At 35.4% G+C, this 17781-nt stretch overlaps 2 protein-coding genes across 5 annotated transcripts in view; both read left to right on the top strand.

Moving 5' to 3' along the window:
- Nucleotides 1-2476, top strand: part of otog (otogelin) — a 71308-nt gene extending 68832 nt beyond the window's left edge. The window contains exons 53-54 of the mRNA XM_028014083.1: nt 303-382; nt 827-2476. Of these exons, the coding sequence (XP_027869884.1) occupies nt 303-382; nt 827-1027 (281 nt within the window). The 3' untranslated portion in view covers nt 1028-2476. The remainder of the gene's footprint in view (nt 1-302; nt 383-826) is intronic.
- Nucleotides 2477-11161: 8685 nt separating this feature from the next.
- LOC114142462 (myoblast determination protein 1 homolog) lies at nt 11162-17309 on the top strand. Of its 4 annotated transcripts, XR_003595017.1 has the most exons (4): nt 11162-12304; nt 14586-14658; nt 16714-17016; nt 17120-17309. XR_003595017.1 is itself a non-coding variant. In XM_028013758.1 (3 exons), exons 1-3 carry the CDS (start codon nt 11765-11767, stop codon nt 16926-16928), a joined length of 828 nt encoding a protein of 275 aa, XP_027869559.1. In that variant the 5' UTR covers nt 11162-11764; the 3' UTR covers nt 16929-17309. The 4 variants fall into 4 exon arrangements, 3 of the variants coding, with proteins under 3 accessions (XP_027869559.1, XP_027869561.1, XP_027869560.1); XM_028013758.1 differs by having other exon boundaries at nt 16714-17309; XM_028013760.1 differs by having other exon boundaries at nt 11164-12304; nt 14586-14662; nt 16730-17309.
- Nucleotides 17310-17781: the final 472 nt, after the last annotated feature.

The raw sequence follows: 17781 nt of genomic DNA, 5'->3' as shown, positions 1-17781 counted from the left end.
GTTGGTGTTTTTTTAATTTAAATATGGACTTAATTATTGTCAAATATGATTATATTGCATCCAAATCATTTAAATATTTTTTGTGGTGTAACTGCATGACAGATCAGTTCTACTTCTGAAAATTTTTCTTCTTTTTTCCTCCAATCTGACTTTGAAACCGATGTTGCACTATCAAGCATTCCATTTCCCTTTTTCTTACCCATAATCCTCCTCTCCTGAGTTATTTAATGTGAGAATTTAACTTCTGATTTAATTTTAATCTTTATTGCAACAGATTTATTGTTCGGTTTGACTTTGAACAGGTAAAGAAGACGGGAAGTCATGTCAGAAAGTGACAGTGAGGATGACGATCAGGAAGAATGACTGCCGCAGCAACCGGCCGGTGAGGATCTGCTGCTTTAGTCCAACAGGCTAACCGGCTAACCGGCTAACTGACTAACCGGCTAACTGACTGACTGACTAACAGGCTAACGCTACGTTCACACAGGAAATACGACCAAAAATAACTGTTTCGTTGCAGTCTGAACAACCCGACTCCGACCTTTTGACCCTAAAAAATATGATTTCTGCCACTTCAATATGTTGATCTTACAGTTTTCCCTCAAGAAAATCCATCCATCCATCCATCCATCCATCCACCCATCCACCTATTTGTCCATCCAACTAATCATCTGTTATAGTTTTTCCCCATTAATTAAAGTTTTTATTTATTCCAATTAACAAAAATGTTTTCAGTTTTCATTTGTTTGTTAGTTAACTGTAAATATCTGCTCAGATTAAAATAATTGTCTGTATCCATGGCGACGTCTCCGCCTGCTTCCTGCAGGTGAACATCGTGTCCTGCGACGGGAAGTGTCCCTCCGCCAGCATCTACAACTACAACATCAACACCTACGCTCGCTTCTGTAAGTGCTGCAGGGAGACGGGGCTGCAGCGGCGCTCTGTGCAGCTCTACTGCAGCAGCAACGCAACCTGGGTCAGCTACAGCATCCAGGAGCCCACCGACTGCTCCTGCCAGTGGTCCTAGGCACAAACACTCACCTTCCGCAGCCCAGGCCTCACCTGGACCAGGCGTGTGAGGCCTAAAGGTGCTCATGGAGAGGACAGCTTGGCGTTGGGACTGTGAATAACACCACTGCAAGGTGCTGGGAGGATGCGGAAGGCGGCTTCTCTGACAGTTCTGTGCTGATCTCAGTAAGTATGTGTAGTACCTCTGCTGGCAGGGAGGTGGAGCTGTGGAGCAGAGAAGCAGATGCAACCAGGACCCACGCAATAATAGCACTGATGTAGTGACTATTTGTCCAAAACTCAAATTCAAACATCAAAAAACTTAAGACTTAAAGGTGATCAAAAGAAAAGGTGAATCCAACTCAAATAGTCACCTGATGCACCGAGAGTTTCTGGCTTACACCGTCCAAAAAGATCTAAAAAGTCAAAAATTCTGTTCTTGGTTGCTTTATTCCATATTCAGGCAAACAATTCAGGCAAAAAATCTGATTCCTGCATCTGTTCTCTGACTGATTGACTGACTGGTAAAAAACCACCTGACCAGCCAGGTGCATAATGAGCCACTAAAACCTGCATATTTATACCGTGAAACACACAAAACTGTCCCAAACTGAAATTAATTAACTAGCTAAGTGAATTACTAGCCAAAGACTTATTACAAAAATTCTAATTATAAATCAACTTGAAAATAAGCAAATAAAAATAAACTAAGATTTAACTGAAAATAGAGAAATAACTCCTAAAACTGGATCATTTCATGGAATTACATTCATTGTGACTACAGTTAAAACTTATTAAATCTACACTTTCTGTAGGCTTTCAAATAACCAATTTTATTGGTGTAACTAGAACACACAGATATTTAAATATCTGATTAATGTCCTGTTGGTTCCTGCTGCTTTGCTCTGTTCCCACCTCCCTGCCTTCACATAGAGGACGTGCCAATTAGAAACATCGTTTTAAAGAGCATCCTGCCATCTCTGCTTCACTTATAATTTCATAAGAACGATGAGGAAAAAAGCGTTTTTATTCAGAGAACTCCTCCCAGCTCAGTTTTGACCATCTTTCATTTTTAAATTTGACCCAAAACGTTGCGTGTTGTCTTCTGTAAATAACTACATTCAAGTGCTCTTGAAATCTTTTGCAGTGCATAAATTAGATTTCTCTCTCTCTCTCTTTTAGAAAGGCTGGCATAAAATGTATATTCTTTGATGTGGATTTTATTTTCTGTAATCAACATTAACTGACTGAAATCCAGCTGTTTGCGGAGCTCTTTATTTATTTATTGGAGTTTGCTAGAACACAGAAGTTCTGTTCTGTAAGAAGCATTCGACCCAAAAGGAGAAGAAACAGCAAGATGTTTTTTAAAAATGTTTGTGACCAACAGACTCCTGGTTAGTTTAAGTTAAAGAGGATTTGTATCAGACAGATGTACATTTGACTTTTCAATAAATCTTTTGGACACTCAGCAGCTGTGTTGTGATTGTTCAGCAGAATTTATAGAGAACGGCTTCCAGTCGGAACAAAATGTGAAATATCTTAAATGGACTTCATGACTAATCATAATTTATTTGTTTAAATCTGAAATACGTTTCAGATAGTCAGTATTAATTACAGATATCTTGAATTAAAGGTTCCGTGCAACTCAATGGTAGATCTGACGTCATTAATATCAGTCAGAATGTAATTAGAGATATGATTTCCTAATATGTCTAGTTATAAACTACGATGGAGCATCATAGCCACGCTAACAAACAAACAAACAAAATTAAAGAACAAATTTGTACAAGAAAGTCATAATATTGTGAGAATAGTCATAACATTTTGAAAATAAAGTATTACAAGAATAAAGTTGTAATATTCCTTTATTCTTGCAATTTTATGACTTTATTTCTTAATTTTGACTGTATTCTCATAGTATCCTTTATTTCAAATTATATTACTGTATACTCATATTATTTCCACTTTATTCTCATACGCCTTTACTCTTGCAATTTTATGACTATTCTTGTAATATTATCCTTTATTTCAAATTGTATTACTTTATTCTCATATTATTTCAACTCTAATTTTATGACTTTATTCTCGTAATATTACTTCATTCTTATTTATTTTTCTTTTTATTTCTTGGCGTGGCCCTAAAATTCCTTCACAAATTTCAGATAATCTGGAAAGTTAAGTTTGGTGAAGCCCATTTTATGTTAAAACGGCCTGCCATACAGCAGCAGTTTAAAAATGGCGCTGCCTCCGTCCTGATCTCGGACCGGCTCGCTGCCGCTAGCCCGAACCGACCGGGCCCGGAGAAGTGCACACACGGTGATCATCTGATCAGGATGGATGTCATGAGGTTCGCAGTAACACAGCTGCCGCTTTAACGGCTGATAACCGAGCCGTTTGGACCGCGGCCCGAACCAGCACTTTGACGTCAGCAGTCATGTAGCTCCATGCTGAGTGACGCCACGGCAACATCTGCAGCAACAAAACAAATGTGAAGCCCGAGGGGGCACTTACAGGCATTAAGATCAGAATCAGACTGGTTCCATTGCGACTGGGTCGCCAGTTCATACTGGTGATGCTGGGATTTCTGGATGAAGTCATGCTCTCTTTTTAATGCTTAGCGATTCGGCCTGGACATGAATCTGTTTTAGTCCCTCTGCATCAGCCCCAGTCAGTCATTACTTAGATTGTTTCTGCATGATTACTAAACTGATCAGTCGCTCAAATCATTGTGGAGGAATTTTGGAGCATCTGGACTTTGACTGGACCATTGCACCTTAATTCTCCTGATTTTGAGGGACTTGTAGTTTACTAATAGCTGCGTTTCCATTACAAATGTGCGCAAAACTTTAATTTTCTGCTATGTCGATAAAAATAAAAACAATTTCTCAATTGTGGTGGTTATGTTAAATAAGAAACGCAATTAAAATCAGACGTGAAATAAGTTTGTCCATGTGATAAATCATTAAAAACATAGAGATCCTCCAATTACTTCCTGTTGTTTTCTTCTTTGTGGTTTGTTCCAGTGGCAACATCCGGTTGTTGATCATGTGACTCCTGTGATACAGAAAAAGGTTTTCATTTCAGTTTTGCGAGATAAACAAGTTTTGATGAGTATGGAAACACTTTTGTTGCATTTATTTGCACAAGTTGACATTTAGAAAATAAATTCACTTAATAGAAACACAACAACTAAAAAAATATTTTTTTAATTTGAGATTTTTTTTTTTGCGGCTGTATCAAAATTGGTTTATTTCCCAAAAACTGCAATGGAAACTTATTTTTTTGCATCACACGGGTCATATGATCAAGAAAAGTAGAAAATTCAAGTACATCTAAAAATGTTACATTTTGAAAAGTTTCAATATCCTTTGTCACTTATTTCTTAAACTGAAACTCATACATAGATTAAAATGTATAGTAAAATATTTCATGGCTTTATTTCTTGTAATGTTGATGATTATTTAATAGATAATGATAACTGACAATTTAATGGATGGAAAAAGTGTGGTATCTTGCAAAAGGAGCCCCAACCAATTATTGAGTGCATTAAAATAAGCACTTTAGAAGCATGACACTATTGTTCAAAATATCTTTTAATTAATATTCTAGTTTCTCATATTTTTTAGATCCAACCAACATGAGACGGTTTAGAAAGTCATTATGTTCAAATGAGTGAGGGAAAAACAGAAATGTTTAGAAAATAACCTCACACTGGTTTCTGTTTGGATAATTCTGAAAACTGAGATCCTGTAAATATTTTGGGATTTGTGTCATCAGCACAGAGATTTCCATTAATACCAGTCGTATTCTGAAAACTGGCGGTAAACCGAGCCAGTGAGAAATGCCCGGTGGGTTCAGGCTCTCAGTGACTTCAGTGGAAACCAGCTGTCAGTTTGATGAGCCTGGAGCAGCTGCAGGAACAGACACACACACACACACACACACACACACACACACTCGGCTGGTGGGAGCGAGTGGGTCTGATTTAGCTATACTGGACTTTAAAAACTGTTTTCAGACAAGCTCTTTTCTCAAACATTTCTATAAAGTTTAAAGATCATGCAAAATCAACTTTTTTTTAGCTTTATTTTTAGTTACGTTTTAATGTTTTTCCCTCATCAAAATCCTGCTTTGATTCTTTCATTTATGTTTGAGAAACACTTTAATCTCCATGGCAACCATTCAGCTGTACAAAACGGCTGGGTGCACCTAGCTCCGCCTTCGAGACGCAGCTCCTCTGCCACTCAGCTCCTTCAGACTAGCCGGCAGCAATTAGCAAACACCTGGTGGAACTGAGGTTTTTTAAGTCATATTTGAGTTATATACAGTACAGACCAAATGTTTGGACACACCTTCTAATTAAAATGGGTTTTCTTTATTTTCATGACTATTTATAAGGCAAGAAATCCCACTTATTAACCTGACAGGGCAGGTTGACCTATGAAGTGAAAACCATTTCAGGTGACGACCTCTTGAAGCTCATCAAGAAAATGCAGAGTGTGTGCAAAGCAGTAATCACAGCAAAATGTTGCTACTTTGAAGAAACTAGAATATAAGGGCTATTTTCTGTTGTTTTACACTTTTTTGTTTAGTGCATATTTCCACATGTTATTCATAGTTTTGATGCCTTCAGTGTGAATCTACAATGTCATGAAAATAAAGGAAACTCAATGAATTAAAAGGTGTGTCCAAACTTTTGGTCTGTACTGTATATAGATATAGATATAATTTTTATAACAACTGAAGTTACTGATTGGACTATAAAACTTAACCATGTGCATGAAAAACACATAATACTGCCTCTTGAATTTAGATTTGATCAGTTGTGTTTTGTGGTCTTGATTCTTGCATGTTCACTTCCCATTTATTTACCATGGCTTGTTCCTTTAGGTTACTTTTTCCTTCTACTTTATGAAACAGCACCTGAATACCAGGTAGAGGTCAGAGGTCATCAATTGATGAAGTCATCTCCTGCTATTTCTTGATTAAAGAAACAGTACTCAGGACTGAATGTGACTAATTTAATAAAACCAGTCTGGTTTGGACAACTTGTTTATGTTAATAAATAAAATAATTGACAATACTCGGTTTATCTTTGTGTTTATTTGGTTATCTGAAATATTTGTGTGGTGGTAAAAAAAACAAAACTGCAAAAACAGAAAATCTTACCAAGTATTTTTAGTGTAGTTTCTGGTGACAATATCTTAGTACTCTTGAAATAAAACAAAACTAACTTACAAGCAACTTTTCAGCAAGATATGGGAACTTGTTTAAGTCAATAATTCCTCAATATTGATGAAAAATACTATTTACTATCACTATCTACTGGCAGATGATTTCATTTATAATATGGGAAAATGTCTCGTTATAAGTGAAGTAGTCTGTCGATGGTACTGGTACTTTTCCATTAATAATAAGGAATTATTGACATAAATTAAGCTCCTATGTGTTGCTGAAAAGTTACTCAAAAGTTAGTTTGTTTTACATTAAGGATTCTAAACTATTTGTACTGGAAACTAGACAAAAATACTTGTTAAGACTTTGTGTTTTTGCAGTGTACTGCACTAAAACACACATTTATTTAGATTTTTTAGGCATATTTATTAGTGGTGCCATTGCATTATTGCATTGTGAAATTTGGTACAAACTCTGAATTTAATCTTGGATAATTCCTTCGAACATTTGGAAAAATGCGAGAAAATTAAACTTTGAAACATTTTTTGAGTTTCTTCTTGTCTCGTACTGATGAGCTTTTTCTTCACTTTAAATTGCTTCAGACAGATAAAGTTGCAGCATGGAAGAGAATAGCTCACACACCCGAAACGTCTTGCTGCTTCATGGGGAGGTTTTCCGTTAAATTTAGCAGCTCATGAAATGTTAGACACGCGAACCCTTCTAGAAGAGGGCGAGCTGCGGTATCATTTCAGCAGATCTGCAAAGCTCTCTCAAACTTTGCTGCAACTGCAAACATGAATGCAGGGCAAGAAAATACTCCTAAAAGACTAAAAAACCTTTTTAACATCGTGATGCACATGACAAAAACTCCCAATTATATTTAATGCACTTATAATATGGGGAAGATATATTACAAGTGAACTAATCTGCCAGTACTTAGTACGTTTTCATCAATATTAAGGAATTATTCTTGCTGAAAAGTTACTTGTAAATTAGTTTTGTCTCATGTAAAGTGTAATAAGATATTTGCACTAGAAACTAGACCAAAAGTACTTGGTAAGATTTTTTTGGTTTTGCAGTATAAAATGCATTAGCCAGTTGCTTATGTTAGCTAATAATGTGTTTCTAAGCACATCATTGTAACTTCTTAACGATGCTTAAAACTGATCTGCGATAAGGTGAGTTAATTTTTTAGATAGTAATTAAATAACAGTTAAACACAAAATTTAATCAATTCCAATAATTCTGCTGCTCTTAACCAATCAGAAAAATGTATTTTTGATTAGTTCCAAGTCAACTCTTTAGTAGCCAATAATAATAATAATAATAATAATTATAATAATAATAATAATAAAGATCAGGGAAATTTAAATAAAAATCTGTTAGTTAAATATTCGTATCTGTTGCTGCGATATTTCTTATCTGGTCTGCAGTAGGATATTGACTGTTAATAGTTACTCTATGCAACCCCATTTTGATGAACATAAAATGTTAACACATTTTTGTTAACAAGATGTAACTTTGGTTCGTCCTTTTCACATTATGGATCTGTTGCCATAGTGATGGATCTCAGTTTGTTTCTAAAGCTCAAGATGAAGGTCAGCCTTGAAATTAATTTGCTAAATTAGTGTTTTAAAACAAATAAAAGCGTAAAATAAAAACATCTCTACAAAAGTAACAAAGTTAAATTCTACATTAATGTTTCACTTCGATAAGAAAATGTTTCTGTGGTTCCTTTAAGTTAAATGAAATACCAGATTTAGCTTTATATAAGGATGTTTTTCTCTTAAATTCTTTTGTTTTATGTTTGTTGTCACTTTGAACAACCAAACAAGACTCCGGAAGAAAACCTGAAATCCCATTTCTGGGTTATAAAAACTTCAATGAGTCAACTCTGGTGTAATTTTTTTTAGTGTTTGTCACTGATTATCTCTTCCTCCCTAATTCTACAAAACCCAAACATGTGGGTGTGACATCTGGGAAGATTCACTCCCGCACAGATTGCAGATTGTATGTATGCAAGTTCATTTAGAGCAAATTAAAGTCGCTTCCTGATGCAGGAATATTGTTTCTCGTAAATTATGTTCAGGTTAAGTTTGGATATATACTGGTAAAGGTTAGGGTTAGGTGTAAACGCAGTTACTAAAATTAACAGAAGTTAATAGAAATGTTTTTATGTTGGGAAAAAAATATTCACATTTCTATTTTTTGTTTTATGTTTGGAGGCAAATTATGGACTGCAAAAACACTAAATCTTAAGTATTTTTAGTATTTTTGCTAGTGCAAATATCTCAGTACACTTGAAATAAGACACAAATAACTTACAAGTAACTTTTTAGCAAGACATAGGAGCTTGTTTTAAGTAAGCCATTTGTTGATATTAAATTAAATAAGTACTAGTTCCACTGGTGTAATATTTCACTTATAACAAGACATTTTTCCCATATTATTAGTGAAATAATCTCCCAATGGAAATAATACTTTTTCATCAATATTAATGGATAATCGACATAAAACAAGCTGCTGTATCATGGTGAAAAGTTACTTGTTTTATTTCAGGTGTACTGAGATATTTGCACTAAAAAGTAGACCAAATATACTTGGTAATATTTTGTGTTTTTCCAGTTTCATGAAACTGTAACCCTAAAGTTAATTTAAATTGGAGATGCAGTTTTTATGCTCCTCTATTCTGGAACAAACTTTTAGAAAACTGCAAAGATGCTGAAACACTGAGTTCCCTTAGATCAACTCTAAAAACAAAACAAAAAAAACTGTTTAGAGTTTCCTTTGATTAATAACAACTGGAGAATCATAAACTACAGTTGATGGTGTTTTCCCTTACTGCGGTAGGTGTTTTTGTTGCTCGTTTGTTTTATTTTTCTTCTAATCGTGCTGTGCAGATAAACATGCCTTACATCTGAAATATTTTTATATCTACGGCGTCAGCAGAACTGAAACCCACAGATGGTGAGTCTGATTCATACTGCTGACAACAGATGTGATTATTGGACAATTGAACAATGAAGGAACACTGAAAAAAAAAGTATTTTTAGTCGTTTCCAGTACAAATATTTTGAACACTTGAAATCAGACAAAACTAGCTTACATGTAACTTTTCAGCACGACACAAGAGCTTGTTTTAAGTGAATAATTATTTAATATTGATGAAAGAGTTCTGCTTATAAGTGAAATAATCTGCCAGTAGAACTAATACATTTTTTTAAAATCAATGTTAAGGAATTAAATAACTTAAAACAAGCTCCAATATTTTGCTGAGAAGTTACTTGTAGGTTATTTTTGTGTTATTTCAAGTATATTAAGATATTTGCACTAGAAACTAGACAGAAACATTTGGTGGTTTTCCAGTTTAGGAGGTTAATAGGTTAACATAACTGTTTCCCAGAGCTAACCTAAAAATAACACTTCCTGTTACTGTTATAACTACACTCATTATTATCTAAAACTGTGTGACCAACTTTGACTGAACCTGAAAAACGCCACTCTGCCTATTTCACCATTAGCTTAAACCTGTTAGCATATTTAGCATTAGCAGGAACGCAGTAAGCTAATTCTGTCATTGGTTACATTTAATTGAATAAAGCAACGTTTACACTGTCGGCCTTAATGCTTAATTCTGATTTATTTTTTGTGAAATCAGATTTTTTTTTCCTTTTGAGTATTCATTCACATTTCCAAATGCGTCGCTCATCAGGACGCAGAATAGTGACGTTTGTTGAGCATCAATGACGTTCAGGTCGGATGAATGCGACCTGGCCGTACAGACACAGGTCTAATTTGAAAAGATCAACTACGTATCGTTTATCCAGGTGGCGTGGGTCGCATTAAAGCAAAGGGGGGAAAAAATCTAATTTGTGTCACTTCAGGCTGCAGTGTGGAGGTAGCCTGAGAAAGATTCCCCTGAAAACGATTCATAGGACGTTTTATATATGTTGTGCTACAGTTGCAAAACCGCATGCAGTCAGTCGTAAATACACGAGTTGCTCAAGTGGGTCCTTCTTGTTAACGGCCTCACCCTGATGGCTGCTGTGCATGTTGTGTCACTGAATGACTCACATTCTTGGTATTATAAGTGCAGAGGATGCATTAAGCAAGCAGTGCAAGAAAATGATGCTTACACTGATCTGAAGTCAGGTTATAGTTGCTGCTCTTTGTTTACTGTCATGGTTTCATCTTCCAGAAAATAAAAATGGAGCTATGAATCACAACAGTAGAGAGATGTCAGATCCTGCAGTAATCTGTTCTATTCAGAGAGATGGCTACCCAAACACTGTACTCAAGTAAAAGCAGAAATACTTCAACATATTTCTACTCAAGTAAAACTAAAAAGTAGCCGTCCAAGAAATTACTCAGGTAAGAGTAAAAAAGCATGTGGGAAAATGTCTACTCAAGTACTGAGTAATTAATCAAATTAGCAATAATTTAATATCTAAAAATTAAATAGTCAAATGGAGCAAAATATAAAATTATGTGAAAATTTTGGTATTTTATGTATAAAATGATAATTCATATCAGCAACAATAAATAAAATCAGGTGAAATAATTTTTTTCTTTCTTTAGATATCAATGAAATATCTTTTAGATTTTATTTTGTTAATTGCCACTTTGTAACTAAAATCAACAGTTTATCATGGTTTCCCTCTCATTTTGTTTCTGACCAGCCGTCTGTTTTTCTTAATGAAGGATTGTTAAACTGGAGAATCGTGATGCACACAAACGTGCATGTTCCTCACACCTTCCCAGAAATGCTCCTTCAGATTCATTTCAGGCTCTGACGATGGGAGGATCTGGATCCTGTTACTGGGCTCGTTCCAGAGGAACGTTAGAGCTGCTGACAGCAAACAGGAAAACGGAGCAACGTGCAGAAACTCAGAGATGGCTGGTGCAGCTTTACACTTAAAGTAACGATTTGAATGGAAAAAGAATTACATTTTATGTACATTTGACATTTTAATGCAAACTTTTTCCCATTGCTTGTTTTTCCGTTTTCTTTGGACAAAACAAGCCTCTGCAAGCACGCTTACAGAACAAGCTTATTTGGATTTAAAGTGACAGAGGCTCTAAAACATTCTGAGAGGATTTTGAGCAAAAAACCCAAAATGAACATGTTTTATCCATCCTAACCTGTTATAAGGACCATTAATGGTTCACTTTAATGTTCTGCAACCAGCTGGTAAGAAAATGCTGTGGGATTGAGTTCTGCCGGTCTTTATTCCGTCAGAGCTGCAGAGTCTTTTCACTCAGTGTAACGTTTCGTCAGTGATTTGTGAATTTGAACCTGCCTGTCGCTTTCACTGCTTCCTGTTTCTCTGCACTGATCACACACAGCCACACAGTACACACCTACACACACCCATTGGTCACTGGTGTCGCTGGTCCGCCTCCACACCGTCTGCTTTATAAAGGCAGGCCACACCAAAGGAGTGAAGTTACACAGACTGGCCCTTTAAACTCCCTGTCAGGTCAAATACGACTAATTGGTGACATTTTCTCTCTGCGTCTGATATTTGAGATTTTAATCTCAGAAGAGTTTGTGTTTTTTTGTTTTGTTCTGCGGTCGTCAATGGATTTGCCAGACTTTCCCTTCCCTCTCTCGTCAGCTGATGACCTCTATGACCCCTGCTTCAACACCAGCGACCTGAACTTTTTCGATGACCTGGACGCACGGCTGACGCACGGCGGCCTGCTGAAGTCGGAGGATCATCTCCATCACCACGTGCCAACAGCGGAGGAGGAGGACCAGCACGTGCGGGCCCCCGGGGGCCTCCACCAGGGGGGCCACTGCCTGCTGTGGGCCTGCAAGGCCTGCAAGAGGAAGACGACGCACGCCGACAGGAGGAAAGCGGCGACGATGCGGGAGAGACGGCGCCTCAGTAAGGTGAACGACGCGTTTGAGACGCTGAAGCGCTGCACAGCCTCCAACCCCAACCAGCGGCTGCCCAAGGTGGAGATCCTGCGGAACGCCATCAGCTACATCGAGTCCCTGCAGGCGCTGCTGCGAGCCGGCCAGAGCGACGGTGGAGGCGGCTTCTACCCGCAGCTGGAGCGCTACGGCGGCGAGTCGGACTCCTCCAGCCCCCAGTCCAGCTGCTCCGACAGCATGGTGAGGCCGCGACAGCTGAACGGTCTGTGTGCTGCCTCATGAAATGTGAGGAATGGAACCGGAGATTTATTTTGGGCTCCTGTGATTAGTTTTGATGAATGGTGTCTTTACAATGGAACAACACGCACTGCAAAAACACAAAAGTGTTTTTTATGGTCCAGTTTCTAATGCAGATGTAATATATAAAGAAACATTGAATTTTGATATTTTTTCTCACTTTTATTTAGATTCATTTAGCATAAATGCTGCTTCATATCTTCTGATTTTAAAACTAACTTACAAGTAACTTTTCAGCAAGATTTAGGATCCTGTTTTATGTGAATAATTTCTAAATATCTATTAAAACGTTCTGGTTCCACTGGCTGATTATATCACTTACAGCAAGACATTTTCCCCATATTATAAGTGAAATAGTCAGCCAGGAGAACTAGTATTTTCCAGGGATTCACAAGCTTTTCCCACCATTAACCCCCTTGGCAAACCAACAGATAATGCTCCAAAATATGCAAAGAAAAACAGAGTTTTACTTTTTTCATTCATTTAGCATAAATGCTGCTTCATATCTTCTGATTTTAGTTGCCAATGATGTTGAATATATTACACTGCAAAAACACAAAATATTACCAAGTACTTCTGGTCTAGTTTCTAGTGCCAATATCTTAGTACATTTGCAAGATAGTTTTGTCTTATTTCAAGTAACATTTCAGCAAAATATAGGAGCTTGTTTTAAGTAAATGTTTCCTTGATATTGATGAAAAAACACTAGTTCAACTGGCAGATTATTTCATTTATAAAAAGACATTTTTCCATGTTAAAAGTGAAACAATAAGCCAAAAGAACTGGCACTTTTTCATCAATATTAATGAATTATTTACTTAAAACAAGCTCCTATATGGTAGTTAGTTTTATCTTCCAAGTGTATTAAGATATTTGGATTATAAAGTAGAAAAAAAATGCTTGGTAAGATTTTGTGTGTTTTTGCAGTGAACCACATAAACCTTTTCCCTCTTTTGATAAGAAAATATGTCAGATTTTAACTTAATCTCTTCTAATTTTATTTAGTCTCCTTAGTTTTTAGTTTTGTTGGTACAGTCCTCCACAGCTGAGTTTCCTTTGCTCATTTTCTTGACAGAATTTTTTTCATTTCTGGCTTAAGAAGCAAAGCAGCTTAAAATTTTTTATTTTCAGCCAATCCAATTTGCTGCTAGCACGGTTTCCCTGGAATAAAGGATATTTCTATCTAATTATTAGTTAGTCTTATATTTTATAATAATGTCTGAAAACCAGATCATATTTTTGTAAAAAATTTACATTTATAATTTAAAAATGTATTTTTAATTCTTTTTAGTTTTCCTTTTTTTTATCATCTGTCTTCCAACTTTCTGAAGATCTCTAGCGCCCTCTAGCGGTCTCCACTTTGAAAAACACTGTGATGGTACACTTACAAAAAAGACAAAACTGATTTGTTTTCAGTTAATAATTAATATTCACAAAATATTGTTATAAATAAAAAACTCAAATTATAAAAAAAAAATCAATATTAAGGAATTATTGACTTACAACAAGCTTCAATCTTGCTGAAAAGGTACTAAGTTAGTTTTGTCTTATTTCAATATTTACATCCGAAACTAGACAAAAATACCTGGTAAGATTTTGTGTTTTTGCAGTGTACTGACTTTTTCTGCACACCAAGTTGTTTTAAATATAATTCCTAACTCATGTTCATCAGTTTAGCTAAGATTTAAGATTTGTTTCCTTTTAAAAAAATAAAGTGTAAGGTTTCATTAAAAATAGTTTTGTATTGATGGAAATTTTAAAAAGTGTCTTCAGGGAATTATTTCACCTTTTTCAGGTGTTGGAAATGTGAAGTGAATGTGAGCAAATTGCATTTTAAAGATTAAAAATTCAAGATTAAAAAAATTGTTTTTATTTTACCAAAGCATATTTGTTTTCTTTTTTTTTAAAAAAAAATTAAAAATCATGTATTTACATAAAATGTATAAAACACATACCTTTTCTTCGTCTCAGTAAATCAGGCTAAACATTAAACCTTTAAACTTCTATTAAATGCTAAAATAACTGGAGGAAATTTTTTTAATTACTTTTTTTCATCAATGGAAACTTTAAAAAGTGTCTAAAATCAAATGTGAAGTGAGTCATCAAATAGTTTTTTAAAGATTAAAAATGTAGTTAATTTTTGTTTTTTTATTTTAGTTTGTGGTAATTTATCAGTCGGTAAAATAAAATTTAAATACCTTATGAAATATTTATATGTTTCCAGATGGATTTCATCTCTCCCTGTTCGGCCAGCAGTGAAAACGGAAACACTTCCTGTGGAAAACAAACAGCAGACGGTGAGTACTTGTAGTTTCTTAAGTCCTTTATCATATAGAAGTTTTTTTTTATTTATGAATTTCTTCATTTATTCATGTTATTTCTGGATGGGGTTTTTTTTTCAATGTAATCAGAACAAACCGATCCTCTGAGATTTCTTAATGAATCTGTTATTTCAGTAATCTAATGTCATTTTACATATTTTAGAATGCAAACAAAATCCAATTTTACAGAAAAAAATGTATGTTCATTTAGTTTTATAACAAAACATTAAAAACAGTAATTTATTGACACAGGACTCACTTTGTTGAAGTTCACTGGGCGTAAGATGTGCTGAGGATTTTCTTTCTGTCTCATTTTGCTGCTTTTTAGAGGTGATGCGGTTTTATTGTTGCTTTAAAATCATGACCTTTGACCTGAAGCTAAGGGTGTAGAGGTCAAGTCGAGTGTCTGGTCCAGTAAACAGAAGGACGTTGTTTCCTGGAGAAAGAGGGACTGCTTTTCCAAGGTTGGGGCAAGAAACAGGAAGCGGATTGTAGAGCAGGGCATTATGGGTAAATGCAACCAAAACAAACGCGTTAGCCTAGTGCTAGCAGGAAAAATGACTCGTGGTTTTTAGCCAAAGACAAAAGAGAAATCCCACAACAGCTAAAAGCTGACGGCGCTCCATTTTGGTTTAAATTGTGCAAAGAAGGAAGTTGCGCTCAGTGTCTTTTTCAGAGGCATAGACATGAATTCAGAGGTTTTCGTGTCGTTTCGTTCAGTGGTCCTTGATGCAGCGCCTCCACAGGCGAGGAGGGGAACAGTTTTTTCAAAAGTTTGGTTCATTAGACGCAGTGCGGTGTGACAGAGAACTGCATCAGCTGAAAATGTAACAAATGTTGTAATTTTGGTCCCAAATAAAACAGAGTCTACTGAACTATCAGGAGTGAAAAAACACTTAATTATTGCTTCCAATTCATTCCTATAGGAATGATTCCTCTCCACTGTTTACTGTGATTTTCTGGCCTTTTGTAGACAGATTACCTTCGACCATTTCTATTATGAGCTTAACTATATTGTTTTATAACAGGATTCACTGGGGTTATATATTTGATCTCATGCAGCCTTTAAATGACATTTGTTTGAAATCGGTACAATTTATATTAAATTAATTTAATTATATTAAAACTGAAGAGTTAAAAAGTGAATCTGTGAAGTTTATTTAAATTGTAATTATTTAATTAAAAAAGCTTATTAAATAAATAAAAACGTATTTAATTAGGGACTATTCTCTTAAGAGTCCTGAGGATAAGATGCTCAGGACGTTTATCCTGTCATATAGAGCCATTGTAGATAAAAAAGAGATTTCTTAGATCCTAGATTAATTTCCTACAAAAAAACATCAACATTTCTAAGGCTGGAAATTTAAAAAAGTTTCTAGAAAAACATTTCAAATTTTCTGGGTGTCAAAAAAAAGGAGAAATTTTGAGATAAATCTCTGAAATTTTCTAGACAAAAGATTTCTGAGTTTGAAAAGTCAAACATTTGCTCAAACAAATTAGAAATTTTGAGATTAATCTCAAATATGTTCTTGAAAAAAATAATCCAGATTTCTGAGTTTGAAATATTAAAACTTTGCCTAAAAAAAAAGGACATTTCTGTTTGGGAAGAAAATTTTTCAAAAGTCAAACATTTTCAACTTTTGTAGTACAGAAATGTCCAAATCTTTTCTCAAAAATTTCTGAGATTTTTTTTCTATCAAATTTTCATCTTTTGAAGCTAAGAAATGTCATTGTTTTTCTTGAAAAATTTCTGACTTTTTTCTAGCAAGTTTCACATTTCAAACACATAAATGTCCTAGGGGGGGTTTTTTTTCTAGAAAAATTTCATTAATCTCAAAATGTTTTTTTTTCTTACACTTTTGGATCTCAGACATTTTCTTGTTTTTTTCTAGAAATGTTCTTAAAATCTCAAAATTTCTGAGTTAAAATGTATACTAAAATGTACTTTTTTCTCTTTCTCTGATACATTTACGCCTTTGCATTAATGCATGTATTACCTTCTCTGACTTTTTACAAATTTCCTGTGTGAAGGTTGCAGCAGCAGCAGCAGCAGCAGCAGCAAGTCGCCGCTCATTTCCAGCTTGGACTGCCTGTCCAGCATCGTGGAGCGGATCAGCACCGACCGGGCCGGGGCCCCTGCCGGGGACAGCGTGGTCCCTCAGGGGACCGAATCCCCTCACGACGGCTCCGGCGTCTCTTCTTCACCTGCGGATCTCGGCAGCATCTACGAGCCAATCTCATCCTGATGGAGCCAACAGCGCCCCCTGCCGCACGGACTGATCCATTACCTCCATTTTTAAGGAGGCGAACTCTAAATTATTCCTGATTTCTGAAGTAAGCCACTGAAACAGCTGCATTTTCTTATGGATGAAACAGTTTTCCCTGACGTTTTTTCACATTTTAGCTGAAAAAATGAATTCTGCTGTCTGTTTTTAAGCATCCAGGATTCCTGGAGACGACCTTTTTCACGTGATTCCTGCTGATAAGAACTGAGGACCATTAGCACATCTGACTAGTCACGCTATGTCAAAAAACAAAAACAAAAACACATTTAAAGTGTTGGAGTGAATGTCTGTATGATATTTAAGAGCTGATGAAATCTTAATAAACATATATTTATATTGTGACTTTTTTCCACAACCACAACTTCTCACATCCAGAATTATTTATTTTTCCAACATACATTAGTGAAATATGGCTGAGCTATTAGAGAAAAACATAAACAAAACTATACTTACACTTTCCAGCTCTTTTTAGAGCATAATGTTGATTCATTTCAATCTAATTTATGATCTGTTTACTGGTTTTCACTCCTACACTGCAAAAACACAAAATCTTACCAAGCATTTTTGGTCTAGTAGCTTCTAGTGGAAATATTTTAGTACACTTGAAATAAAACAAAATTAACTTAAAAGTAACTTTTCTTTAAGACATAGGAGCTTGTTTTAGGTTAATAATTCCTTATTGTTGATTTTAAAAAATACTAAATTCACTGGCAGATTATTTCACTTGTAACAAAGAAGTTTTTTATATAAAAATGAAAGTCTGCCAGTGGGACAAGCACATTTTTATCAATATTAAGAAATTATTGACTTTAAG

The sequence above is a fragment of the Xiphophorus couchianus genome, chromosome 4 (assembly GCF_001444195.1).
Source record: "Xiphophorus couchianus chromosome 4, X_couchianus-1.0, whole genome shotgun sequence".
Lineage (NCBI taxonomy): Eukaryota > Metazoa > Chordata > Actinopteri > Cyprinodontiformes > Poeciliidae > Xiphophorus > Xiphophorus couchianus.
This window is presented reverse-complemented; position numbering and strand designations above follow the sequence as displayed.